At 41.4% G+C, this 27712-nt stretch overlaps 1 protein-coding gene across 1 annotated transcript; it reads right to left on the bottom strand.

Moving 5' to 3' along the window:
• Positions 1–485: 485 nt before the first annotated feature.
• On the bottom strand, positions 486–26056 carry CYBB (cytochrome b-245 beta chain). Its single transcript, XM_068155066.1, has 13 exons — positions 25897–26056; positions 23119–23214; positions 21617–21727; positions 17696–17780; positions 14243–14388; positions 12726–12916; positions 9026–9155; positions 8136–8228; positions 6276–6529; positions 5828–5990; positions 4888–5034; positions 3208–3332; positions 486–2530 (listed from the first exon to the last, which is right to left on the bottom strand). Exons 1-13 carry the CDS (start codon positions 25939–25941, stop codon positions 2404–2406), a joined length of 1713 nt encoding a protein of 570 aa, XP_068011167.1. The 5' UTR covers positions 25942–26056; the 3' UTR covers positions 486–2403.
• Positions 26057–27712: the final 1656 nt, after the last annotated feature.

Here is a 27712-nt window from a genome sequence, read left to right as displayed (position 1 = left end):
CCTCTCTGAGCAGCCTGTTGCAGTGCTGTGTCACCTTTACAGTAAAGAAGTATTTCCTCATGTTGAGATGGAACTCCCTTGTGTTCCAGTTTCTATCCATTGTCCCTTGTCCTATCACAGGGCACCATTGAAAAGGGACTAGCACCTTCTTCTTCACACACACCCCTCAGATATTTATAGACATTAACAAGATCCCCTCTTAGCCTTGTCTTTTTTTTACAGGCTAAACAGCCCCAGGTCTCTCAGCCTTTCCTCATAAGGTAAATGTTGCAGACCCTTAATCATCCTTGTAGCCCTCCATTGGATTCTTTCTAGTCTATCTCTGTTCCTCTTGAACTGGGGAGCCCAGAACTGGACACAATACTCCAGATGTGATCTCACCAGGGCAGACTAGTGGGGAAGGGGAACCTCCTCTGACTTGCTGGTCACACTCTTCTTAATGCACCCCAGGATCCCAGAAAGAAATAGAGAAGCTCTCATCTGCTTATTTTTTTTATATGTTTCAGGAAGACACTGATTTATTAACAAGCACAGAATTCATTTTTCTGAGTCTGAGATGACAATCAGCCTCTGGTACAAGCAGGAGGTTAAGGAGTGTCATTACAATTGAGTAAAGAAAGATCACTGGAATTCTAAGAATAAACATGGCAACATTTAGAAAATGAATTAAAATATATCACCTCCAAGACTTCACGTGATGCTGTCATTTCACAAGTATGCTGTCTCCGTTAGACCCCTTGCAATCCCTCTTTGCCCACTTTCTAACTGCATAAAAGCCTTCAAAAAGCAAAGGCAAATATTTCAGTGCTCTCTGCACAGGATGAGAGCTGTATTCTATTTCAGTAGCAGTATTTTCTGTTCCACAGAAGAAGTTCCTATAATTCTGCTTACGCTCTGTTCTAATTTAATAGGTGTGCTTCAATCAGAATGATGTAGATTTAAATATGGGGTTTCTCCCTTTTTTGTTTTTGAGGGAAAGAACTGAAAAATTCTCCACCAGCATTTGCCAGAAGTTGGTACTAATAACTTGGAGGCTGTCCTGAAGTAGCGGGGAGTGCCTGGATAACATTTAAAATGCTGTGAAGAGAGAACACATCCTGTCTGGCAAGTGGAGTTTTAAAATATGCTGTGTGCAACCAGATGGCTATACAAGCTTGTCTGAAATTGCCAGATACCATTTGCTTCTGTAAGAACGTTGTCAGCAAGGTTCTGTACTGTGTAGGAGCTGTTGCAGGGCTTGGCTGAGGAGTTTAGAAGTCACTAACAGTTTAGTAGACTGAACCGTGTGGGGTTTTCAAGGCTTTCTGCACTTGTTGTTTTCCATTATTGTTTTCTCTGCTGCTGGTTTTAATGCTTTTCTTTTCTCTGCTGTTGGTATTAAAAGTTTTGGTTCCCCCCTTTCTTTTTTTTTTCCTTCCCTTTTAAAAAACCTATTATCTGTAGTGTACATACTGATAGAAGTATGTACAGAAGTACTATGTATATATATGTAAATAATATATATGTATATATTCACAGAAGCACTGTGCTGTGTGTGGGTGTCTTGTACACATCAGAAACTTTATTCATAGATATTCCAGCTACTGCCCACGTGATTATTGCTTTCTCAAACCTGTTTCACTATCAAAGAGGAACAGCTGAACAATAGGGCCAAAAGCACTGTATGCACTTAAGAATGTTTCAGAAAATTACCAGTCTTTAGCAACAAGTTTTATCAGCCTTCAGAATCAGAAATGGCAGTCTTGAAAACACAAAATCTCTTCTTGTTTGGCTCGCTGCTCTGTAATTTTAATGATGTGACACTTGAAAGTGTTAGAATCAGCCAAGAGATGGCTCACAACCCAGGGGACTTGGTTTGACTCTTATCTTCATCAGCCCAGGTAGGGGTGGCACTCAGAAATCCAGGTGGTCCCTTTCCAGTTCTCTGCTTTCCTGAAGAGGAACAGCTGCCTGTGTTATCTCTTGGACTATTTAGGTTTGTATTTGGAAGCCTGAAAGATGCTGATGTGAATGAGATTTCCTAATAGCATGTATTATGCTTTATTCTGTAATAGCATTAAGCCTTATGGGTGTGAATTGGCTCCCAAATGAATATGGCTGCCTAGAGTCTTCAGCAGTCATTATGAATAATAGGAGTGGCAGTTAATTGGGAGGAAATCCCATCACACAAAGAAAATAGATTTCTACCAAACTGACAGCAACAGGAGGGCAGTGCAAACTTTCCCAAGGTAAAACTTGACTGTTTTACTCTAGCACAGTGCCAAAAATAATTCCCAAGAAGCAAAGGGATTTGCATTAGTGTAGCTGAGATTAGAAGCTGGGCTGTCCTCCCCAGACTTTAAATAGAAAAAGGAGATCCAGTCTTTAGACTTTGTATTAAATGGCTTCCACATGCTCTGGGAGTTAGAAATTTTCCTTGTTAAAAATGAAGTGTACTCCTCGGGGGTCAGCTTCTGAGTTGCTGATGCTCTGCTTGTTGAGTGTGTCAGCTAGGCCCTCAGGTCCACAGAGAAAAACACCTATTCTGGAGCTGTTAAGAAAATGAAAATATGGTCAGGAACTAGGTATGGAGCAGCTGGGTGTTTTTCATGTAAATCGCTCTTATGTTCTGCAGGTTCTCCATCACATACAGGAACTAAAGTAGAACTGCATTCTATCCCTTAAAACTTGCAACCCCTCAAAACTTGCAAGGCATTTACTGCTGCTTCTAAAAGAAATGGTGGGTTAAATCTCAGCTCAGCAAAATCACTGAAGACAGTTTTATTGACCTCAGTGGAATGAAGGAAATAGAGCTTCAATGAGCTTACAGCATAAATTCTTGAGAGGAGCTGTTCTTTTTTTATCTCTAATTTCGGATGCTCAGCGCAAGGTCATCCCTATTCATGTTTTGGTTTTTGAGGTAGAAAGTATTTTTGGAGTTATTTAGACATTCCTATCCTTTCTATTAGTGGTTAGACACTCTATGAAGTACCCCACCAAAAAGGGATGATTTGTTTTTGGGGGGTTTGTTTGTTTTAATTGTAGGTTAAAATTATGTGGTCAAGACCACAGACCACGTCCATGCTGAGCCAAAACCAGAAAATACCTGGAGATTTTCAGAACAAAAAGAATGTTCCTCCAATTTGAACAGCCACAGGAACAAGACTGTGCCATTATGGCATTTGCACAGAGGAAGTCCACAGATCCTATCAATTTGTACAGATTTACCCAGGATGCTGTCCTGCAATAGTTTTGAACTCATTCTCCCAGTTAGGTCTTCCATATAAGGTTTTCTGTTTGAGGCCTGTGATCACATCTTTCTCTTCATCGTGATGCACTACGAAATGAGTGGCCTGTGAGAAATGAAACACAAAGGACGATGTAAAAACAGAGTTAGATATGGCAGCATTATGGTCTGTTAAAAACAAAAGTAAATAATGTTGATGCACACTGAATTATTTCCTGATTGAGAATATGGAATTAATGGATATTAGAAAGGAAAGCTAACACTAGTGCTGACTGTCAGTGTCTATCCCCTCCTTTTCCCCAGACTGGATTACCTCAGGAGTTAAAGCTACAAAGCATTGGACACAGCAATTAATTACATTTCATAGAATCATAGAATCATTAAGGCTGGAAAAGACCCTTAAGATCATTGAGTCCAAACATAACCCAACTACCATGACCACTAAACTATATCATGAAGCACTACATCTACATGCTTCTGGAACACCTCCAGGGATGATAACTTCACCACCTCCCTGAGCAGCATGTTCCAATGCCTCACCACTCTCTCAGTAAAGAAGTTTTCCTTAATGTCCAATCTAAACCTCCCCTGGCATAACTTAAGCCCATTTCCTTTTGTAATGAGCTGCTTTAGTCCAAGAACTGCAAAATAAAGCTGTAAGAATGAACCAAAGCTTCCCCTTTAGGTACAATAATACAAGTCCCTTGACCTTAGTGATGTCCTGACATTTTGATCTCTGGAAAGTTTGATCCATATGAGCAGGTCTTCTCCACCCTCCCTGTGCAACTTTCACACAGAGCAGCTAAGCTAAGTAAAGCCAGGAAGAAAAGATGTGGTTAAGGACATAAGTTAAAGCCTTGTGCAATCCTGCAGCACTTTTATATGAGAAAAAGGTTACAGGTAACTTTCTCCTCAAGCAATAAAAAAAGTATGACTTTTCTTCTGTTCCATTTTTTTCCCCATTGCATGTGTGATAACTTCTTACCTTGCTTCCACCTTCCCTGTCCATCTAGCTGAACTATAGCACATGGTGAAATTTGCAACAGTGAGATATAAGTAAATTAAAACATCACTAAAAGTAGCAGACTGAGCACCTTTCCTGACTCAATCACACATCTGCAAGCAGTTCATGGAAGAGCTGCTCCTTTTTATCCTCAGTCACCTATGTGCATGGGACCAGATAGAGAACTTGAGAGTCCTGAAACAAGTATGCCTGCCATTGCTTGAACTTGGTGTGTTAGTTTCTCCAGCCCCAGATGTAATTACTTGTGCTTTAAGCAGTACTGCCTGTCTTAAGAGATATTTGCATGGTCAGCTAAGGTTGCTGCTGTGAGGAAAGACTGCTTCACAGAGAGCACAGCCAGAGTAAACCAGAAAGGAAGTCAGAATGCATGTTAGCAGCTGATCCCATGTAGCTTCTTATGGATAATACATGCCTGCATTTAAAATGCCATGGTTTAGTTGATTAGATGGTGTTGGGTGATAGGTTGGACTTGATGATCTCAAAGGTCTTTTCCAACCTGGTCTGGTCTGGTCTAAAACCTCTGAGACCCAGACAGAGGCCCAGGATAAAGACCATCTGAACGTTTCCCAAAGCATAACAGACATGCTGACATCAACCTCATTGCATATGTAAGTGGTGTTTTCCACCCTGTTACTACCTGAGATTCATCCCAGCCTGTAAGGTAGATGTTGTAGCTGAGAAATTCTGCATTATTCCTCTCCTGCATTTGAGCCTCCAGAGACTGCAAGAGGTCAGCAAACCATTCAAAGGCATGAGTGTCCCTGCAAAGCCAGTAGAAATAAATCTGGAAGAGACAAGAGTGAGTTGTCAGAGGACATAAGCACTTTTGGTTTTCTGGTTGTATGCCTGCTGACAGAATAAGGATTATGGAGTTCCTGTAGAAAGTGGCCTGACCACTTCAGTATATAGGTAGGCTGGTATTGAAGCTATTCAGGAATTTTGATGCTGTGAGGGTTGCAAAGCAGAATGAGTGAGTGCAAGAACAAGGAAACATCTTTCTATTTCTCATCCATCAGCAGGTTACATTATTTAGTTAATGATGTTTCCCCACTTACATCCTTATAAAACCATTTATTAGGATATAAATTAATGGCTTAGACATAGACTTTATCTTCCTGCCTGCTGGCAGGCAAGATAAATTAAAGCAGGTAACAAAACCAGTTCTGTACTCTGAATACTTCCCCACACCTCTGCACAGGGGCTTTCCAGGGGCAGGATGGGGGAGGAGGATGGTAGCAGTGCTCTTCCACTGACATAAAGTTGCTCTCTGTGCTTGGGGAAGGAATGCAATATTTGCATGGGCTGTATTAGTGCTTCTCACACAGACTAAACAGCATCTCCGCTGCAGGTAGAAATCCCTAGGGCCACAGCCAGAATCTGCATGTGTGCTTTTGCTCATAGGTTATTTTTCCTTTTGCTCTGTTTTAGCTTTGGACACTCCTGCTTCCCTGCATGCTAGTCTTGTGAAGTAACTGGACTTGCCTCTTAGGACTCACATAGGCCTCTTCTGGGGCCATTTTGCATTGGGCTGTCAGCCCTTGAATGACTGCATGGGTTACGGGAAAGAGGACATGTACCTTCTTGAGTTTGAGGTTGGTTGCATCGTGGCAGTATTTGTACCAGACAGACTTGAGTACAGATGCAAAGGGGGTGACCCCTATTCCAGCTCCAACGAGCATAACAGTTTCATATCTGAATACATCCTCACTTGCTGTTCCAAAGGGGCCATCCACAGCTATCCTGAAATTGAAAGTACACTTCATAAATCAATAGAAAATATTTATGAGCACCATTTAAAATAACAATAAAAAGATATTTGTCTGCTATAATGAATTTTTGGGATGAATACTAGTCAGCAAAATATGAGGTGGGGTTAATAGGAAGAAACTGTAAAGAGCCATCTAAGGACCACATCTGCGATGGAAATAGTTAAGCATTGTATCATAGGTGCTGCTAAACCAGTAGTGAAAAAAATAAACTGTCATAGGTGTTGGTTATTCTATCATGGAAAATCTTTGTACACACTTAGGCAACTTCCATGCCTCCTGGAATTCTTGCTTATCACATCCACAGGCGTTGAACAAGCCCTCTGTCCAGTCTCCTACAATACGGACGTGAATGCTGAAGTAATCCTCCTCTGGAGCAGAGGTTAATGTAAATGGATGCCATTCCAGTTTAGACACTGCTGGGCATTTGACAAAAATGTATTGCCCAACCTCCATCTTGAAGCCCTTCTTCATCATCTGGAGCTCAATTGTCTTGAAGGGATGAATGACCACCTAAAGGGGGGCAAAAGGAAAACAAAGGGAAAATAAGGCTGTCTTCACTGTTCACTGGGCATGTCTGCATCCTCCATCTTTTACATCATCATCTGCTAGCAGGGTAAGGTGAAGTTCCCAGACAGAACTGTGAGTGAGGAACAGCACCTGACAGATGAAAAACTGGAGATGGTGAATTTTTGGTTGAAGTATTTTTTCACACCATGCTTGCAGCCAGTCCAAAAGGGACAGGTCAGGTTGTTTCATCTTGTAACACATCACCAGATCCATGTGTATGCATGCTGTTAATTCCAGAGGCACCTTACACAGTGGTACACACCATGAGGGTGGTGGAACACTGGAACAGGTTGCCCAGGGAGGTGGTTGGGACCCCATCCCTGGAGATATTCAAAGGGAGGCTTGACAGGGCTCTGGGCAACCTGCTCTGGTTGAGGATGTCTCTGCTTACTGCAGAGGGGGTTGGAGTAGATGAGCTTTGGAGGTCCCTTCCAACCCAAACCTTTCTGTGATTCTATGATAGTGTTAATGGACCTGGCTGTATATATAGGGGCAAAACCATAGAACTGTCATACAGATAGGGAATTGGACAGATAGTACCACTGGAAACCAATGTTGTTATGGCTGTGTGAGAACTGTAATATGGGAATTTGCATTCTGCCTGCCTTTAGCCAATAATAAATAGAAGCAATCTTTTAGGAACAAGACTAGTATTTCCATCACTAAGAGTCTTTAATCCTAGAGTTACCTGCCAGGGTTATTCTCATTTTTCATGAGAGATTTGCAAGATGGAGAACTAAGGCTCTCTATCTATTAATGCAGGTATTAATAATAGTGCTTAAGATTGTGGAAGAAATTATCTGCCAAGATAATTTCAGATGCCATAGACATATGGTGTAGAAATGGCTCAGAGGTACTTTGTTACAATTACCAAAAAGCACCCTAGTATATAGGAGCCTTCCAACATGTCAACATTGTTCCAGGGTATAGTAGAGTCACCTAATGTCACCCCCCAAACCCTGCTATGATTTGAACAGGGCATGTCAACAAGATGCAGCACAGTGCCATGAGAGGAAGTTACACTGGGAAAGGCCAAGGTAGTTTTATTTGTTTGAGCTTAGTGCCATGCTAATTTGACTGTCAGACTTTTAGAACCAGGATCAATATCTCTGCAACGTACCACAGGGAATGGAAGCTCAGCATTAGCTTTCCTTGCACAAAACAGGCACCTCCTAACTATCCTTTTCAGAAGTAATTTGTTCTGCTGAAAAAAATGGAACTAGGATTTGAGTAGCTCTGCAAACAAAGACTTGCTATCTTAGATTACTCTTAAGGTTGTGGTATTTCTACATTGTTGAATTTTTCACTCAATAGAAAGAAAACTAATTTCTCTTTCCTGTACCTGAGCTAATGTCCTCCTCTTCCTCTCTTTTAGGGGTAGGCTACATTTAGGGGGTAGCATCATGATAGAGGTTAGCATCATGACAGCAGCCAGAACATTCTTTTCCCTGATGACAGTGTCTGTGGTGTAGGAGCTGCTGACTTTGCTGCACCTTTTGGCAAGTTTGGTAATGTTTTGCCTGGTGTTAAGCATAGCATCAAAACATACCTTTGTGATAACAACCTTCTGCTGTGACCTCCACAACCGCACCAACCTCTCACACAGGTACAAAAACATGGGACCTATTACCCACTTCCATGTCTGTAAGCAGAATAAGGTAAGAAGTCAAATTATGATGATGGAAACTTAAACTAAATCCAGTCCTGGAAATGTTCTAAGCAGAGATGAAATTCAAGTAGTCTAGGCTCTTGGAACCTTTAAGAGCTACAACACCTTCAAAATTACTTCTTGTCAGAGAGGGAAATTCTTTCACTGTTGAGAGTTGCAGTAGGCATTTTAGTTGCTACTAGAGTTACAAAATCACTCATGGGAAAATATCTTGCTGTATTTGTCTAAAAATTAAGGTAACTAAGTGAAATTCAGAGTAAAGTTCTGAAAGTGTTATTGACTCAGGACCATATTACTGCAGGAAAAGATGTTGCTTCTGTTAACAGATCAGGCTGAAATCTGAACAACCAACCAGCCTGGTTAGTCAATAAAAGCTGAAGTTTCAATTCACATTTCCAGAGGTATTAATACTCTGTTAACAATCATTAGTCCATTAATAATGCAAAACCTTTTATAATATGAATGATAGCACTCTCTAGAAATCCCCACAAGCCACAAAATACATTTTGGGTGAACAGTTCTCAGACACAATTTGCTCTTTTGCTTTACTTGTTAATTGTAGTCATTTTACAGTGCACTGCAAGTGGGCTGCCTGTCTGTCTGTGTTTATAATCCATTGTGTTGAAATCTCTTGCTTTATTTAAACTGCCACTGAAGAGCACTGTGGGTTACATAGCTGCTTTTCTACATCACGTGCATGGGTTATGTAACAAAAAGAGTAAACTGTAAACATTTTCAATTGGATTTGCACTCAAGGCAACTGTTCTTACCATAGGGGGATTCCCTGAAAACCTGGGGATTGGGCAAGCCCCCTTCTTTCCCCAGTGAGTGAAGTTCTTGTAGCAAATCTCTGGATTATGTTCATGCAGGCTCTCATCTGTCTGCCCCCGTACAATACGTCTGGAAACAAATAAAAACCATTAATGCAATGAAATGAAAATGAAGGCATCCATCCCTTATTTTTATTCTATTCATCTACTACACTATTTATGTGGAGTTCTGGACCTCTGCAATGCTACAGCTTTGTTAAAGCCTTACTGCTCCAATCAGCTAACAAAATTGCTATTTAAGTGATATAAATAGGGAGGAAATATTGTTGGGGAAAATACTGACTACAAAATGAGGTAAGGAACTGAGAGGTGTGTTCATTACCATTTGCAGGCTGTGATCACAATAAGAAAAAATCATTCTCTCCAGAGCTATCTGAAATAATAGAAATAATTTTTTTTCTTCAAGAAAAACAAGACCTGGAGTGCCCAAGGTAATCAATTTCCTAGTGACCAGCAAATAAAGTCTTTCTGTTGTTTATCTCAGAGATCTGGAGGACTCTTTCCTGCTTACATTCTTCCTCTGACCCTTCTTCTCCTTCTAAAGCTGTGGAGTAGCCATTCAGTTGGTTGTGAATGAACACAAATGCTTCTCACCCAAAGCAGCTGTGCCAGCTACACCAGCTTATGTCAGCTGATGATCTGGCCTCTATAATTTCACTTGGTTGAGATTTTCTGTTTGGTTTATTGTTGTTGTTGTTCTATTTTTGAGAAGCCTGATTGCCGCGGTTTCAGCAGCCTGATTGCTGCATTCCCAGTGGCAGAGCTAGTGCTGAGTGACAGTTTTTAAGGGGGAAAATATATTCTGATCTTGTTCACTATTTCCTGCTTCTCTCTGGTGTTCTGCTAACCTGAGAGGTACATGAGAATCCCCCAAATGATGTCCATTAGTGGGATGAGGGTTGAAGCAGAAAAATTGACACTAAGATCTGATGACTTTCCCGAGACACAGTCCAATTCTGATCAGGCTGCTCAGTTTTATGCCAATATGATTTAGTTGACACTTTCTTCCCATGACTTCTTTTTCTGCTATTCTAGTTCAGTTTCTGTTAACTGGACTGTCACAGTACCACAGTACCACAGTATCACCAAGGTTGGAAGAGAGCTCAAAGATCATTGAGTCCAACCTGTCACCACAGACCTCATGATTAGACCATGGCACCAAGTGCCACGTCCAATCCCCTCTTGAACACCTCCAATGTTTCTGATCCTTCAAAAAACCCATGGTGTCTAAGTCCTATGTATGCCAGACATATGAGAGGGTTATGAGAAAGCCTGTGTACAGTCTTGAATGTTAAAATAGTGTACTGGTCAGAAATATTACTAATGAACCTCTTCCTCATTAAAAGTTTGATTAACATCCTGCCAGACAAATAAAGGGAACGAATGACACTGTCCCAGGAGCATCACGAGTTGCAATGTGTGGGAACATTACCAGTTACAGTTTACTTCCCCACTAGTGACAATGGGTTCAGCTGCCCTCTGGGATGAGTTATGAGAACAGGAGGAACCCATTTCCTGCCACTCCTCACCCCGTTGCTTAAGGGAAAGTGGCCCTGAAGGTTTTTGCTTTACCCTATGCTCCATCCAAGGTTTGACAATCTCAGTACCCTGTATAAGAGAAAGAAAATACTTTCCCTTATTACCCAGTGTAGATGTTCTTCCAGTACTGTAATTAAGCTTTCAGCAGAATAGGCTTATAATTACTTCTTTTGCTGCTGAAAATTTAACTTTAGCTTTCAAGGCAAAGTAATCTGAATCTCAGCACCCTCTTGTCATGGTTTGAGGCTGGTGTCTTTAAAAAAAACCCTAGAACTGGGTCCTCCAGGAGGACCAGAAAGGTCCAGGGATGGACCAGAAAAGTGTAAATTGTTTATTCTGTCCCATAATTCTGCTATCTCTTTATAAGCAGGCTGTACAATTTGTTCTTTCTCTGGAAGAGATACTAACTTGCTTCTGCTTGACCTTGGCTGCATTGTTTTGACTAAGTCTAAAGTCCCTCTGCTCCTTTCTCTTTTTCCCTTTTGTACAGGGGGTAAGGGGAAGGCAAGGAGGGAGAAGCTAATAGCTTCCCCTGGTCTTTGACCAGGGGGTTTCCTTGTGCTGTTTATTAATTGTAAATATCTGTAAATATTGCAAATACTGTATATATTTGTACCTATTCATTGCATTCCGTTGTAGATTGTAGTTTTGCTTGTAAATACAGCCTTCATTTGCTTCCACCTGAGCTGGTCTGGCAAATTTAATGTTGAGTATGGAAATTTCAACCCACCACAGTGTATGACACAACCTTTGGTCTTCTGAGGTAAACTTACATCTGTCCTTCTCTGTACCGTGTCACTTTGAGACTCTCAGATCATACTTGTTCCATAACATCCATCTTTGCACACCTATGATGCCTTCCTTGAGTGTAACAAGCCTTCCAATTTTTTTAAGGTATTGGTAGTTTTTCTAAACTCAACACATCATTATTGCCTTTAAGGCCAAATAAGTGAAGGCACTGAGTTCACAGGCAGAAAGCATCCTTCCTTCTACAGATAACAATATTTCTGTGCTTATTTCCTTCCAAAACCAGCTGAACTTCTCTGACAACCATGTTCAACTCTACTGTTGCCCGAATTCTTGTCTTTTCAGTGTGGTGTAATAACATGGTGGAAACACACTGAATGTGAAAGTAAACAAAACGTTAACTTTTATGAAATATCTGCTCCTCATTGCGCTCTAGAAAGAACGATGCTTGCTTTCTGATACCATTGTGTAGTCACTGCTGGGGCAAGTTTGGATGCTTTGACAGTAATTATACAATATTTGCAGCAGGAAACATGCTGTTGCTTTCCTTCAACAGGTTTTGCCCAAACCTTCTTCTGGTTTTGGAAGCTGGAATGAAGAAATATGCTGGTGGTAATTCTCATCTGCCTTCTATTTTTGTTCTTCCTGTTGCAGTCTCGTATTTGTCTTTTCTCTGTTACTATTGGACTGAGAGGAAGTGTTTTTGAATAGCCATTTGTGCTAGGCATTTTCAAAGCACACTTTCTAGTGCACCTAGAATTTCCTTCAAAATGGACAATAAAGCATAATTATGAGCAATGAAATGTGGCTTGGATGCTTTGTTTTTTCCTCTTTACCCAGCACTTCTGTGGTCTTATGAAATGGAACTAAAGTTCATTTAAAGTTGCCATTTAATCTTTTCTGAAATGCTGCAGATATTGAAGTTCATCCAAGTCTTAAAGACAGATCCGTGGCATTATGGTTTTCATTTACCCAACAAAATTCCAGACTGTGTATCAGTCTCATTATCAGAACTGTGTATCAGTTCTTATGCAAATGTGTGCCATGCAATTCTTTTTGTGAGAGACACACAAATTAACAATTAGAAACAGGAACATTGTAAAAGAGCTTTCCAATTAAAATATCAGAATGAGCTGAATATCAGTGAGCTTAAGTATGCCAAAGTCTCATGAAGCCTGATGCACATGAATAGGTTGTTACATGTATCAGTGAGGGGGTCTTGGCTCTCAGAGCCTCTATTGCCCTATCATCACCATCAAAACACCCTGCTGCTTAAAGTCCCTGTTACGTGTGTTGAGAGCTTGACATTAAGATACAGTAATTATCATGTATTGTGATAAGTGTGACTACTCACCCAGCACCATGGATGACAAGGCCAATAAAGAAGATGACAAAGAGATGGTGGGTGTACCAAAACACTTCAAAGTAGGACCTTCGGATGGTTTTGGTGGATGATGTGATGATTAGGATGAGGGCCAGCGTGATGACAACACCAGTGAGACCAGCCAAGTATGTGAAAGCCACATAGAGGCCTCCCACAGGATTCTGTGAAATAATTGCACACACTGGTCTGAGGAAAGGGTTGTATCAAAGAGGAGCCTCTGTCCCACTTGCCAAATCCTTCACCTTGTTGCAAGTCTTCAAGTCACGCTGTGTGAATCTGTCTGTGAACAATGCCAAACTCCCACTCCAGTTTTGCTACAGTGCAGATTTAGCTTCACTAAAGTATATGGAAGTAGAGAGAAAAGGATTTCTACTGATTCCCACTCTGAACATTTTAACTCTGCCACAGCTCAGCAATTTGAGCATGGGGAAGATGAAAACATTTGGACAGCCCTTTACTAAAATCTGGAATTCTACATCCATGGTTAGGGAACAAAATTAAAACTCTCCTTTTCAGTGGCATTGTGCAGCTATGGGTCTTGTAACTCATACACAGACAGGATGCTCAGTTCTTCTGGGTTTTGTGCTTTTGGCAATTTTAGTTTTTATAACCAGAGCTTAAGCAGACCAAAACTTTTAGGATGCTTTCAGATCAAAACTTTTGCCTTAATTTCTATGTGCCATGTCTACCCTAGTCAGGAGAGTGCTTCACAGGGTATTTGTGTTGACATCATCTTTTAAAACTACTTTGAAATCCTCTGGTGAAAAAAAATAAAGTATTTAAATGCTTCTTGAATGATGCATCCAGTTCTGGTGTCCCCAGCATAAGAAGGACACAAAGCTGTTGAAATGAGTCCAGAGAATGGCCATAAAGGTGATCCAAGGGCTGGAACACCTTTGCTATGAGGATAGGCTGAGGGAGCTGAGGTTGTATAGCCTATATAAGAGAAGTCACTTGGGGAACCTTAGAGCTGCCTTCCAATACCTGAAGGGATCCTACAGGAAGGCTGGAGAGGGAGTTTGCATAAGGGTGTTTAGCAACAGGACAAGGGGGAGTGGTTTTAAGCTGAGGGAGAGTAGGTTTGGACTGGATTTCAGGAAGAAATTCTTCAGTACGAGGCTGGTTGGACTCTAGAATAGACTGCCCAGGGAGATTGTGGATGCCTCCTCCCTGGCGGTATTCAAGGCCAGGCTGGAGGGTGGCTTGAGCAGTCAACTCTAGTTGAGAGGCATCCCTGCCCATGGCAGGGAGGTTGGAGTAGATGATCCCTAAGGTCTCTTCCAACCTAAGCCATTCTGCAATTCTGATTTCCAAAATTCAGCAACAATATTACTGATAATTACCAAAGAATGAATCACACAAAGTTTTGCTGCAAGATGGCCCAGACCCAGATTGTGCACAACAGAAACAGGCACTCTGATCAAATAGTTTTGTATGAACATCTAACCAAGTGTAATAAGGACTCTTCACAGGTCAGTGACACTTACCCCGATAGTTTGTCTAAAAAAGTTGACATAGCTTTCATGTGGCTTGTCACCAAGGCTAGAAAGTGCAGCTGCCAGAGTGCCTTCCTCTTCAACACGGGCTTGCACGCTCCACTCCACGTTGAATAAATGTGCAATGGTGTGAATGGCTAGGAGTGACAGAAAAGACATAAGCAGGGTTAAGCACAAGATACTCAGAGGGTAATCACTCAGCTGCTTAGGACAACACTTGAAACTTTGTAATCTTTGTCAACAGCACCTTAAAACCTCTGCTACGCTCACCCTCTTCTTTCACAATTTGGGATGACTGATGTGTTTTACTGTTAGAGATTTACCATGGAAGGAAAGAAGTTCTGGTGGTGGAACACTGGAACAGGTTGCCTAGGGAGGTGGTTGAGGCCCTTCCCCTGGAGGTATTCAAGGTGAGGCTTGACAAAGCCCTGGGCAGCCTGATCTAGTTGGGGATGGCCCTGCTGACTGTGGGGATGTTGGACTGGATGACCTTTGGAGGTTCCTTCCAGCCTGGACCATTCTATGATTCTATAAACTAAGGAAGTTTCCATGATGCCTTTGTTCAACCAAGACTTTCAACAACTGAAGTGGTGGCACCTGAATAGCTGGAAACTGAAGAATGGGATGGCTTAAATTATTTGTTAGGAGCATCCAAGGTTTCTGTGAAAGAGCCAAATAGCAAATTTGGATCTCTTTGCTATCACATTTGCTGTTGGTGCTTTGTTCTGCTGTACTGCTAATAATCACTAAGAATGTTCTTTGCTGAGCGGGGTGCATCCATAAACCTATTATAGCTAAGGAGTTCCACACTACTTCCATCACACATTATTGTACAATGCTTTTCTAAATGTTTCCCATTTTGCATTACCAGATACTTATTCACCTTCAAAAGAGGTCCATTTCTTCTCCAGTTTCGGAGTTGGGGATTGAAACTTGTGTTTCTGTATTCATTTGTTGTCTAGCAACATCTGTTGTCATTTGTTGTTTATCAACATCTTCATTAAAATGAATCTTTCTTAAGCAGTTGACTGACTTAGTTTTTTAGCACAGTTGTGAGCAATATATCTTCAAGCATCACTTGTAATTTAAGATGGTACTGTGGCTCAGTTGGTAATGCACAAGACACTTAATGTGGAAGGTCATGAGTTCAAGCCTGCAGTGGGCAGTAGTGTCCTTCCTACTCTAGTCATGAGGTCTGTGGTGGCAGGTTGGACTCGATGATCTTTGAGGTCTCTTCCAACCTTAGTGATACTGAATACTAATGGGTGTAGATCTAACACTCCACAATAATGCAACCTCTGCTGCAGATCTCCTCTCTGGCTTTACATTAACTGCATTGCCCTGCTCCTTTTCTATGAAGTGGTGATAAGATTTCAGCCACAACTCAGAAAGGGAACCTGCTCAGCTCAAGTAATCTACTGCTACAAAGGCTGTTCTAGGGTATGTGATTCATAAGGTACTTGCATTGAGATGTGACAAGTTTGATGGGATGAAAAAAATACAAAGAAAACAATTTACAAAATGAGAGATAAAAGAGGAAAACATTTCCATGGCTTGTCCAAGGTTTTTTATACCTTTTTCTTTCATAATTTCTATCATTAGTTTCAGACATGACAGCTAAGAAATGTCTAAAGAAGAATTAAAGCCAGGGTATCTGTTTTTCAGGGCATTGCTAAACACCCTTTATTAATCAGTGTCATAACTGTTGCTGACAGTTCATGAGAAAAATAATCTTTCTTATTTGTTTTTTGCTCTCTGCCAGTTGCAGAATAATATCTGGAAACTGATTTAAGTCTTAGAATCATACAACACACTGGGTTGGAAGGGACCTTTAAAGATCATCTACTCTAACACCCCTTGCAATCAGCAGTGACATCCCCAACTAGATCAGGCTGCTCAGAGCCCCATCAAGCCTCACCTTGAATATCTTCAGGGATGGGGCCTCCACAACATGCCTGAGCAACCTGTTCCTTTTTTCTTTCTTTTTTTTTTATTATTAAAAAAAATATGTTCATTTTTTGCATCCAGGATGTTGCCCTGGTAGAACACCACTGCAGCCTCCCAGAGGGCTGGTGTCCAGCTTAGCCATCTTTCCTCACTGCCAGCCAAAGGCAAAGGTAAGGAGTAAGGAGCTTAACTGGGGTTCACTGGTAGTGCTCTAAGGACACAGCTTTGAGGCTCTCACACCAGGAGCTGGTGTTTCATAGAAAGCCAAAGCAACTGCCAACACCACCCCACCATTGCTAGCCCCATGGAAAGTCATTCTCCCTCCCCATGGAGAGACTCACAGGCTGGAGGCATCAAATCCCAAACCAGAAGTAACAAACCAGGGGGGACCCAGCCCCTGCTCTAGGACCCAGCACCTCAACATGACCATGGCTGAGCCCCACTTCTCAAACCCACAGCCAGATCTGGATCCCTGTGCTCCTCCCTAGAGACACACTGGAATGTGCTGGCTTCCACAACTGTCAATGAGGTTTGGCAGCATCTCATGGCTCTCATCTTCTCAGGTGGCTGCTAGAGCCAGGCTGGCAGGAGCATGGGTTGGAATTAGCCTCACTCCCCACCTTCCTCCACCACATCAGTGGCTGCAGATGGTGATGATTGGACTTACAGAATCATAGAATCAATAAAGTTGGAAGAGACCTCAAAGATCATCAAGTCCAACCTGTCACCTAAGACCTCATGACTAATAAACCATGGCACCAAGTGCCACGTCCAATCCCCTCTTGAACACCTCCAGGGATAGTCACTCCATCACCTCCCTGGGCAGCACATTCCAACAGCTAACAACTCTCTCTGTGAAGAACTTTCTCCTCACCTCCAGCCTAAACTTCCCCTGGCACAGCTTGAGACTGTGTCCTCTTGTTCTGGTGCTGGTTGCCTGGGAGAATAGACCAATCCTCTCCTGGCTACAGCCTCTTTTCAGGTAGTTGTAGAGAGCAATGAGGTCTCCCCTGAGCCTTCTCTTCTCCAGGTTAAACAACCCCAGCTCCCTCAGCCTCTCCTCATAGGGCTTGTGCTCGAGGCCTCTTCCCAGCCTTGTTGCCCTTCCCTGGACACGTTCAAGTGTCTCGATGTCCTTCTTAAATTGAGTGGCCCAGAACTGGACACAGTGCTCAAGGTGTGGCCTAACCAGTGCTGAGTACAGGGGCACAATGACTTCCCTGCTCCTGCTGGCCACACTACTCTTGGTGCAGGTGATCTTTGAGGTCTTTTCCAACCTTATTGATTCTATGATTGATTCCTGTGGCATTTGGACCATTGGGTGTTGGGTTCGCTTTTAAATCCTGTCCTCTCCCATCTGCAGAGCCGTCAGGAATCATGCTCACTCCTTTAAGTTAATGAAATCAGGTCACCTACCGTATCCTTAAGAAACTGATTCCCACCTTTATCCTATCTAAAATGCAGGAGAAAGCAATAAAGAAACATACAAGTACCAACCAGTATGAAGGGCAATCATCCATGCCACCATTTTGTGAAAGGTGAGGTTCCTGTCCAGCTGTCGTCTGATACGGGTAGAGCAGCACTTCGGGTTTGAAGGAGAAAACAAGTATTTGAAGACTATTAGTGATATCTCTCTATACTTATTTAAATGCAAGGACAAAAACTGGGGCCCTGAGCACAGCTGCTGGCAGTGTTGCTAGTGAAAAATCTAAAAATCATAAAGATAGATACAAATATTTCCCCCACACCATACTTCAGAATATGGGAGTGTGAGAGAATGTTTTAACATGTTTCATTGAAACAGAGTATTTGATAATGAGAAGTAACATAGCATCCAGTACATCTCATCTGTCACATGTACATGTAAACAGAAGGAGGGATCACAGTCTGCCATGTCAGGGTGACTGCTTTGGTAGAGATTCAAGATGCCACCTAGCACAGGATCCTGGTGTGGTTCACACTGTATAAAAGGATTGTGAAGTTTGAGCATAACTGTCTCAGGGAGCTTCCATCCCAAATGTGCTGGTCATTTATGGTTGGAAATATGAAGTGATTCCTTCCCCAGAATACTGGATGTACTTGCTGGCCATTGCTTTACAACTTATTGCTGGAGTTACCCAAAGAGAAACAGAAATTATAAATAAATAAATAAAAACCTGTGGAGCACAAAAATGAAGAAGTTGGTTCTTAAGAGAAACAGGATGATAATTGCATTAAAAATGATGCCAGGTTCCTAACAGCCCCCATCTAAATTTTGCTGTAGTGAATGGAAGGTTTCCTGCAGCTTCAAGTTCCTGTGAAGCTAGCATTTGCTGTCTCCACACAGTAGAAAGCATGATTATCCTGTATTGTATCTTTATATTGTTTTTACTGACTGGCAAAAGGAAGAAAACTCTATGCAAACTGACACAAACGTTTCCTCAGAGGAACTATGTGTGTGCTTCACACAACAAATTAAGAGAACCCAAAATATTCTCCCAGATGTTTGCAAAATATTAACTTTCTGGATGGTGCAGTAAAGTAAAATATCTCCAGATCTGACAGGGTGGAGCTGATCATCCCAAGCCATCAAGGAATGAAAGAAAAGAAGGGATGACAAAGCAGCAGAACAGTTTAATTTCTGATTTGTTCTTTACTTAGTGGAAGTATACCAGCAATGGCCTTACTCTTCCATTTCAGTCCACTTCTAAATATCTTATAAGTATCAGTTGTACAGATAAAAAGATGAGTAGGAAACAGTTCTCTCCTTTAGTTATTCTCCAGCTGTGACATTGATTAAAGGGCAAACTCTAATGCTCTGGGGCTATTGCAATGGCTGTAACAACAGCCAGGAGAAACTGTAACAACAACCAGGAGAAATTTGGCCTTCTCAGTATCATGTACTTTGAGACATAATTAAAAGATTGTAGAATAAACTGTAGCACAGAGAGGGAGTGCCAGCTCTGCTCGACCACCTTGCACCTTTCCTTTCTGCTTAGGAAGCTGAAGGCCAAGCAATGGCGAAATGCTGTATCTGGGTTCCATAGCAAGGCTCTTTAACAACAGTGATGAATACAGCAAGAAAAAGCATGAAAAGATAACATGCCTGTTCTTTCAATTAATAACAAACAACTTTGTAGTGTTTGATTTCTGGGTGGTAGGATGGGAAAGGCAAGACTTTCCAGCATATCCTTACTGAACAGTGTGGGTTTGAACAATTCTCTCTCTCCAAACCCAATGGCATTTCTGTTGGAAAGGTCACTACCCTTTCAGTCAGTTATGTGACATTTTAAGATCCTTATGTCTTTTAAGAGATCCTCACAGGTGTTACTTGCAGAGCATAGCTAAACAGAGACCGCAACAGAACAAGCACAAGCTGTTGTATCCCTGTGCTAAAGCCACCACAGTCCTGACACTGCCACTGGCACACTGGCTGTGCATGTTCTGCTTAAGATATAAAATTACCTCCTTTTTGAGGTAATTCCTGCTTTATTGAGAAAAGCAACTGAAGTTAAACAAACTTCATCTGTCTTAAGAGTCCTACTTTATGCCTCTCCCTCACCTCCTTGCTCATCCAGTGTCCTTCACTTCCTCATACGGCTTTGCACTATCGATTGCAAACTGCAGGCAGGCAGCAGAAATGGAGATGTAGCTCTCTGCAGGGTTCTCACTTGCAAACTCAGTGTAGCCTGTGTGAGATTGTATCACAGTGCCCAAGGCAGGAGGACTTACTTTGTAGCTTGAATACTAAGACAACAGGGCCAGCTTGATCAAGGTTCTGCTTAGAAAAGTCGAGCTATGAATGACAGCAGATGAGCAGTTCAGGATGAGTAGCATAAAATTCTGGCTAGAATGGATTCCTCTGATTCCTTAGAATCAGTTTGAAGCCTTTCAGTACTGTTTCCAGAAAGGTATCCAGCTCTTTTATTGCTTTGACCTCAGAAGACCTCTGCCCAACCTGCTTTCAGGTCAATGCCTGTGAAATCTATTTCAGACTCCATGAAGACCTTGTATGATCAAGAGTGCATCAATATTTTTCAGTTGCATTCATCCAATAGCAGCACTGTTTCTCACTAAATTTATGTTCATTATTGACTTCTGGAACCTGCAGACTCAGCTCTGAATTTTGGCAGATACTAGTTGACCTTAGGGCAGGGGAAGAGCAACTTTAACCCTAAACTTTTAGTTACTATTATTTTTCCTTTTACACACATTTGGGGTACGGCTCTGCTCTTGTAGCATCCCAGAATCTGAAGGGGTATAGCACAAGACTGAAAGCCTGGTCTGTGCAGTTCCAACTTTGTGCTCCTAAGCATTATGCCTTCAAAAGGCCAGGACACTGACCTTACTCCTAAAGGTGATTTAGAAGTTTAATGTGGCAAACACGTCTCATTTATTCAGCCATGCTAATTGTCAGGATATATGTACTAGATAGAGGTACAGCCTGGGTTTTCTCTGATCATGTCCTTATTACTCTGTATCTCACTCTCTTCAGTTACAAAGGACTCTTAAAACACTTCATCAATTTTATTGTGCCCTCTTTTACTCTGCTTTGTCAGCCCCCACAGGCTGTCTCATTTATATGAAAGAATTTTTACCACATTACAGATGAGAACCAACTTCTGTAAACTAGTTTTGTTGACCATGTATGTATTAAAGAGGGTAGAAAGAAAGGGAGAATCATGATGTGTTTGAAAGGACAGTTCATGAGCTTGGAGAGAATATTGATTTTTCTTTACACCATGGCATGCAGTCTGCATTATTTCTGTTGTAAAAGCTAGAGATCTAGATTTCAAGGTTGTGATACAGCCAGTGCAGTCTCTTCATCTGTCACTTAGAATCAGTTGTCCTTTCCTTAGGAGTGGTTCCTCAGTGCTGCATATAACATTTGCTTTTGGGAGCTAGAAATAGTCAAAAGGCCTGTGAACTATTTCATCCTGAGATGAAAATGCTGCTCAGACAAGTAGCAATATAATTTATGAAAAAAAAGGTCCCCTCTCAAAAGTCTTCAGAAAACTACATTTACCTTAAGAACCAAACATGTAAAGACAGAAGACATAGGGCAGGATGTCCAGCTCTAAATGGGTCAACAGCCAGTGCTGTCAACACAGTGAGAAACAAGGCAAACATACAAGCACCACTTATGGCTGCTGCCAAGTGGAAGAGGGACTTGGTACCCAGGGCAGCATGGTGCCCAGGAGGCAAGGAAAAAGGGAAGACTGGAAGGAGGCTAGTTCAAAGCTAACTCTTTCAACCGAGCTCTAGACCCATCGGAATATAGATCTCAGTCTTGCCCATACCAACACTCCAGGCTTATCTACTTCTTAACTAAGGACATCCCCCAAGTATTTTTGGGGAACTTGGATGAAGTTGCTTGGTACATTTGCAAGGCTGCTAAGGTTCCCTTTCATAAATTTTGAAATTCTTTCTTCATCTTACCGCACTTGATCCTCTGAGGAAGGAGAGCAAGTTTCGACATACTGGCAGCAGAATCAGCATGCAATTGAAATTCAGACAAGCTGCAGGGGCCCTTGCCAGAGCCAAAGCATGCTGTAATTGGAGAGATACTGTTATTAAATGCCTTACTTGAGACATTATCCAGGCATATATTTTATTTATATATTATATCACAACTTTTCAGCAGTGTGAGATCTAAAGGTACTTAGCAATATTCACATTTCAGAGTAATCATGCTCTAACCAAGTCAGTGACACATATGCAGGCAGAATACATCCCTTCAGATAGACACCAGTAAACAATATGGTTGTACAAAACGCTTGTCATCATATCTGACAATCAACTGCCAAACACGGATACAAGGGTAAGCCATTAGTAGAGTCCCAAAGCTGTAAAGAAAGTCTCATTGCTGTGGTTTCAGTTGGCTGGGAGATTACAGTAGTCAGAAGGACAGCTTATGAAGAAAGTATTTCTATGCTCTGTGCTGTCAGTGAAGGAAGTGTAGGGAAATTTGTTCCTTCATCTTTTAGGAATATGTTCCCTTAACATTGCTCTTCACATCTTGAATGATTTCAGGGTTTTGAACAAAGGCTGTTTGAAAGAAGGGAATGATGACCATGCTACTCCAAACACAATGAAGGGAAGTCAAAAATAATATTGATGTTTGCTCTCCTGGCATTGGTTGGAACCCTTCCTGGTTTCAAAACACAGTTACTGACTGTGGGATGTTAGGCTGAGCTCTAGTTATCCAAGCACAGGTCTCCATGACTTCAAAGGCAACTGCACTATGATTGCAAAGGACAGAATTCGATTCATAGATAGGAAGCTGTATGCAAAATGGGATTTCATGCCCTATTGAATTAAACCATGTCTTTTCTATCATTTCAAGCTTAGACTGATTTGTATGTCTGATCAGCCTTTTAAAATACAAGAACAAATTCATTTTCTCTGTCAATTAGTCATGACCTGTGGTAGCTTCGGAAGCAAGTTTGTAGTAGGACACTTAATGTTGCATTAACCAGTTGGATGATATTGAATAGCCCAGGGTCCAGGATCACTTCACCACTTGACTACAGTTCACACACTTGATGAGTGTGTGAATGATGATTGTTTTTCAGAGCCATCAGCTTTATAAACTATTCATGCTATGAAAAACAGTAGCAAGGGAAATGGTTGCACAATAGTTCAATGACAAGATAGTATTCATCTTTTGCTTAATTAAGCAGCCGTAATTCCCACTCACTTTAATTACCAGGAGCATAATAGTTACCTGAAAACACCTTTAGAATAGGATCTCTCTATTTTGCAAGCAGCTTTCTATTCAGAAGCATTAAACATCTGTCAGCATTCAGTTATCTGTTTGGATGTGACTTTTAACTCCTGCATGAACCTGCTGCTCCAGCCACTTTAATGCTCTAGGTTAAAAATTGCTAGGTACTCTGTCTATGCCATGATAACCAAGATAACATATGGGTCTTACTTACGCCAAGGAGTACTCTGGTGTAGAAGAATTTTGGTGGGATATCATAGGCCAGGTAGTACCACCAAAAGAGGAAGACATTCAAGCCCAGCCACACAAGCTGAAAAATGGAACAGGAAGCTTGATAGTTTGTTTTTAGAGATCATACATCAAAATTCACACATGGTTCAGTAATGGCCAACCAGCTCATTGTGTCCTTGTTTTCACAGAGAGGTGTACTGTAGGGTATGAAGGGTTTAGCAGGCACAACAGAAATTTCTCTGGTGGCAATGGTGTCTGACGTGCACACAGGAGTGCTAATAAAGCAAAATAAAGCAATGGATACAAGAAACTTCTGCACAGCTCAAGGGGTTTGGACATGATTGTATAAGAACCATCATATTTTGGATGTTTAGCTACGTCTGTGAGACAAGCTGAATCTCCAAACATCATTAAAGGTTAAAGGCCTCTTACAAATGGCAGTTTCTCAAACATATTAACCTATGTAAGAGGAAGACTTAGGAGCTGTGACAAAGAAGCTTGAAATCTAAATATGGATAGTCTAAATTACACATATAGCCTAAATGAGTAGGAGGTGCTGAAGATTTGAAATCAGCCAGCAGGAAATATTGAGCAGAGGGCACTTGGACAGTGTCTAAGCTATCCAAAAATTGGCTTCTTCATAGCTGTACTGTGGTATTGTCTCACAATTGCACACCCTATGATGCAGGTTTCTTTAATGAAGGAGAAGCTATTAGCCCTTTTCAGACCTACTTCTCAAAGCCCATCTGGCCAAATTGGTCATATTGAATCTAGGAATCTGCCCTCCTGATGCTGATTGACTGATTTTACATGCTATGGTGAAACCAGTCTGTATCAGTGAGCCCTCAGTCCAAGCAGATTTACTAGGTGGTGGAAAACAGAGGAGAGAAAGTCTTAGAACTGGGAGAAACCCCAATCTCTGTTTATAAATTAAGGATCCTAGAAACTGTGACGTTGCAGTCCTTCACCCTTACTAACCCATATGTTCTGATAGTCCTTCGGCCTAGCAATCTAAAAAACTTGGGATTAGTTTAGGTCTTGAAAACATCTTACCCTGTTGGCATAAATGCAGGGAAATACAGGGATTTCCACCATGCTAAGGCAGTGTATGGGAAATCCCCAAATCCTCATTTCAAACTAAGCCCATCTCAAGATTAAATGCTTAGGAGACATATTTAAAGTGAGCGTGCGCCACTCCCATGTACTACAGTAGCCTGACAGCAGGCCCAGAAAACCAAGAGGTTTGGCATAATCCTTGATGGTCTCACAGTTCTTCTTGGTGCTGACCCACAGGGGACACAGACCCTTTGAAAAACACTATGGTGCTCTCTGGCTTCTTGGGTTGAGTGGGAGAGTTGGCAGCCATCCATGCTCTTAGCTAGGGCCAGCGGAGGCAACATAGGCTGGGGCTAAGGCTGCCATGTTTCTGTTTTGTTGAGGTACATCAATAGAAAATTGTGTCTGTCCTGTTTCTTTCAAGTGCTGGACAACTCTGTACCCAGGCAACATGCAACAGAGCTGGAGAGGGCAATGCAGAACACTTCGGTAAGGCTTCAAGTGACCTGTCCTTTTAACTGGTTTCTTTATCAGTGACTTCATTAGCATTTTTCCCTATTAGCTGACCTTGTTATAGCTTTGAGGCTCTAAAAAGATATTCCTTATTCCTCTTTCAAAATAATTTTTAGTATTTCAGTTCTGGTGGAAGAGAAAAAGAAGCCAGAATTCACCTCTCTGCAGTTTCAACTTCAAGTCACTGAAGGAAACAGCAAACACAGTTACTACTTTTCAAAGCACTGAAGTGCCAGGTTATGTTCCTAAACTGGAGCTACACATCTACAGTGCAATACCACATTAATTGTGCAAACCAGCATAAATATTTTTTTGCATAAATATTCATACTTCAGTGAACACAAACACATAAGTTCCATGCCCTTTTTTTTCTACCTCTCAAGTATTTGCATCTTCTAACCACACTTGGCAACAATACCTTAACTGATAGTACACTTTGGTGTTATATATGTGTGTATATATATATATACATATATTTGTATGTATGCATATAATTGTACACCTATAGCTCTTGTATCACATTGTGAAATGAAAAAAAAAAAGAAGAAAACACTGAAATATTAACTTCTGCCTAAGTTTTCTTCAAGGAAGACTGCACTGCTTTACTGTTTAGCACTTTTAAATGTGACTGGGATCTTTGGTACTTTTATATCTGGCTCAGCGTTAATTTAATGTGCTTTCACAGCCCCTCTGGGCAAGCTGTGTACAAACTCAATGCAAATATTGTCTAAATGAAGGATTCATAAATCTCTGCTCTAAATTCTGGAATCTGACTCTAATACAAATTTTATACCCATCAAGACACTCTGCTTTCAGTTACATCCACTTTTGTTTACGAAAGTGCGAGAAAGGGTAGCTGCTGTAACTGCTTTCTCCGATGAAGCACACACAGTTAAGGGAGATGTAATTGGAGTCACTGCTGCACCCAAAAACTTCAGCTACTTCAATATTTCTAACAAAGCAAATCAAAGTTAACACATGATCACTCCTCAGTTGACAAGGAAGCCTACAGCAAGCGAGATAACAGGCAAAGCTCCTTAAAAACATTACTCTCTTGAAGCGTTTCACAGCACTTGCTGCCTTAGTTTCAGCACAATCAGATGAATCATTCATTTGCACAGCCACAACTGCTTTATACAACTTTCTGCAGAACTTTTTACTGGACACAAATCACAACAAAAATTGTACTTACAATGACAAAGATGGACAGTCCTTCATTCTCCACCCAGTTACCCATGATTGCCCGAGACGAGCGTACACAACGGCCTGGTTCTTTCTGGGACAGTGTCTGTGTCTTCTCTCATAAGGAAGTGAGAGCAGAAGCTTGCAGCAACCTGTTTCCTTTCTCATTCATTTGGGAAATAAGTTAACCATTGAATCATGTCCATAGTTCTGGTTTAGACATGTTTCTATCCTCTTCACATACAACTTTTCAGAATTCAAATGCATATAAACTGTTGAAATAGAGTGGGTTTTTTCCCTTGTGATATATAGCTACATAACTGGACAGGTTTCTGCTAAAAACAACACCACATTGCCACTTTTACATAGCTTGCAATGCTGAAATGTAATAGAGAAATAAGTAAACCATTGAATCATGTCCATAGTTCTGGTTAAGACATGTTTCTATCATCTTCACATATAACTTTCCATAATTCAAATGCATATAAACTGTTGAAATAGAGCATTATTTTTTCCTTGTGATACAGGGAATAAAAAGAAATAACATAACTGGACAGGTTTTCTGCTAATAAAAATATGCATTGCCACTTTTACATAGCTTTCAATGCTAAAATGTAATAGAGAATGCACAGAAGAATTATCTTCTCCAATTTCTTTCTTTTTTTTATCACCCCAGGTCTGAGTCACTATTCCTGCTGATCCTCTTCCATAAATAATCACTAGAATTCATTATCTTACAGTAATTCAATGTCCACAGAAGCTTCCAAAAGTAATCTAGCACTCCTCTTGTCTGGTACATGTAAGCCTTGCTACTTCCTCTCTGTTTGGGCCAAAACTGAGAACATGCTCACTAGAGAGACTATTTTTCATACTTTGCACTCTCACAGAGTCCCCAGCCCCATAGGAAATAAATAAATAAATAAAGCAATAATTTTGCTTTTGTGATTAGAGAGAAAGATGTAGAAAATTGACCAAATTAGTGAACCGCTAACAAGGGCAAGAGCTGGAGGGGTGAGATGAAACCTACGTGACTCACATCCACCAGAAAAGTGACACAGTTTAATCTGGACTCATTTAGAAACTTGCTTTCTTAGGGCCCGATTCTGGCAGTGATGAGACATTTGGTCACAATGTAAATGGGGAAAATGCCTATGTGCTGGTTAGCAGCTCTCTTCCTACCTCTACTTCCAAACATCCTACTGCCCTCACTAAATTTCTCCTGGAATATGGCCTCCATAAGGTCACAGAATTACAAAAAAAACCCCAGCACCTCATATATTTCTGCAATTTTTTGGGAACACATAGACAAACACAGCTATGTGAATGACATAGAGGACTTCTGCATTATTATTCCTTCTAGTGATCTAAAGCTCTAAGGGCTGAAACATAGGCCCAGGGATGAACAGCAGTCCCTCACCTCTTCACATAAGCAGTCTTTTAATCATCTTACTTCACAGAAGCCTCCAAAGCTTCAGTAACTGAAAACCTGAATGAAGACTTCAAAACTTCTTAAATGGAGTTTGCAGCAACTTCATTTGAACAGGCTCTGTGATAGGCCAGGCTGTCATCTGCTATCAGTCACACTGATCACCATCCCAAATGAATGTCAGCAGAGGGCCTCATCCCCTTAGCCTTTGGGAGGTAAACAGTCGTTAGGGAAGAGAAGGAGGGCAGTGAAAACTAGCCCATTCTCCCTGCCCAGAAATGTAAGTGCTCTCACAGCCCTTTTCTTCCCCTTAATTCAGGTTACCTACAGCTTCTCGGGGGTGAGCAAGTGCTGGCACTCAGCATACTCTGAGCTTTGGCAGCCCTGCCTTGCTTGGAAG

This window comes from Melanerpes formicivorus, unplaced genomic scaffold (assembly GCF_026170545.1).
Source record: "Melanerpes formicivorus ecotype bairdi unplaced genomic scaffold, bMelFor1.0.p_v2 SCAF_30, whole genome shotgun sequence".
Taxonomy (NCBI): domain Eukaryota; kingdom Metazoa; phylum Chordata; class Aves; order Piciformes; family Picidae; genus Melanerpes; species Melanerpes formicivorus.
This window is presented reverse-complemented; position numbering and strand designations above follow the sequence as displayed.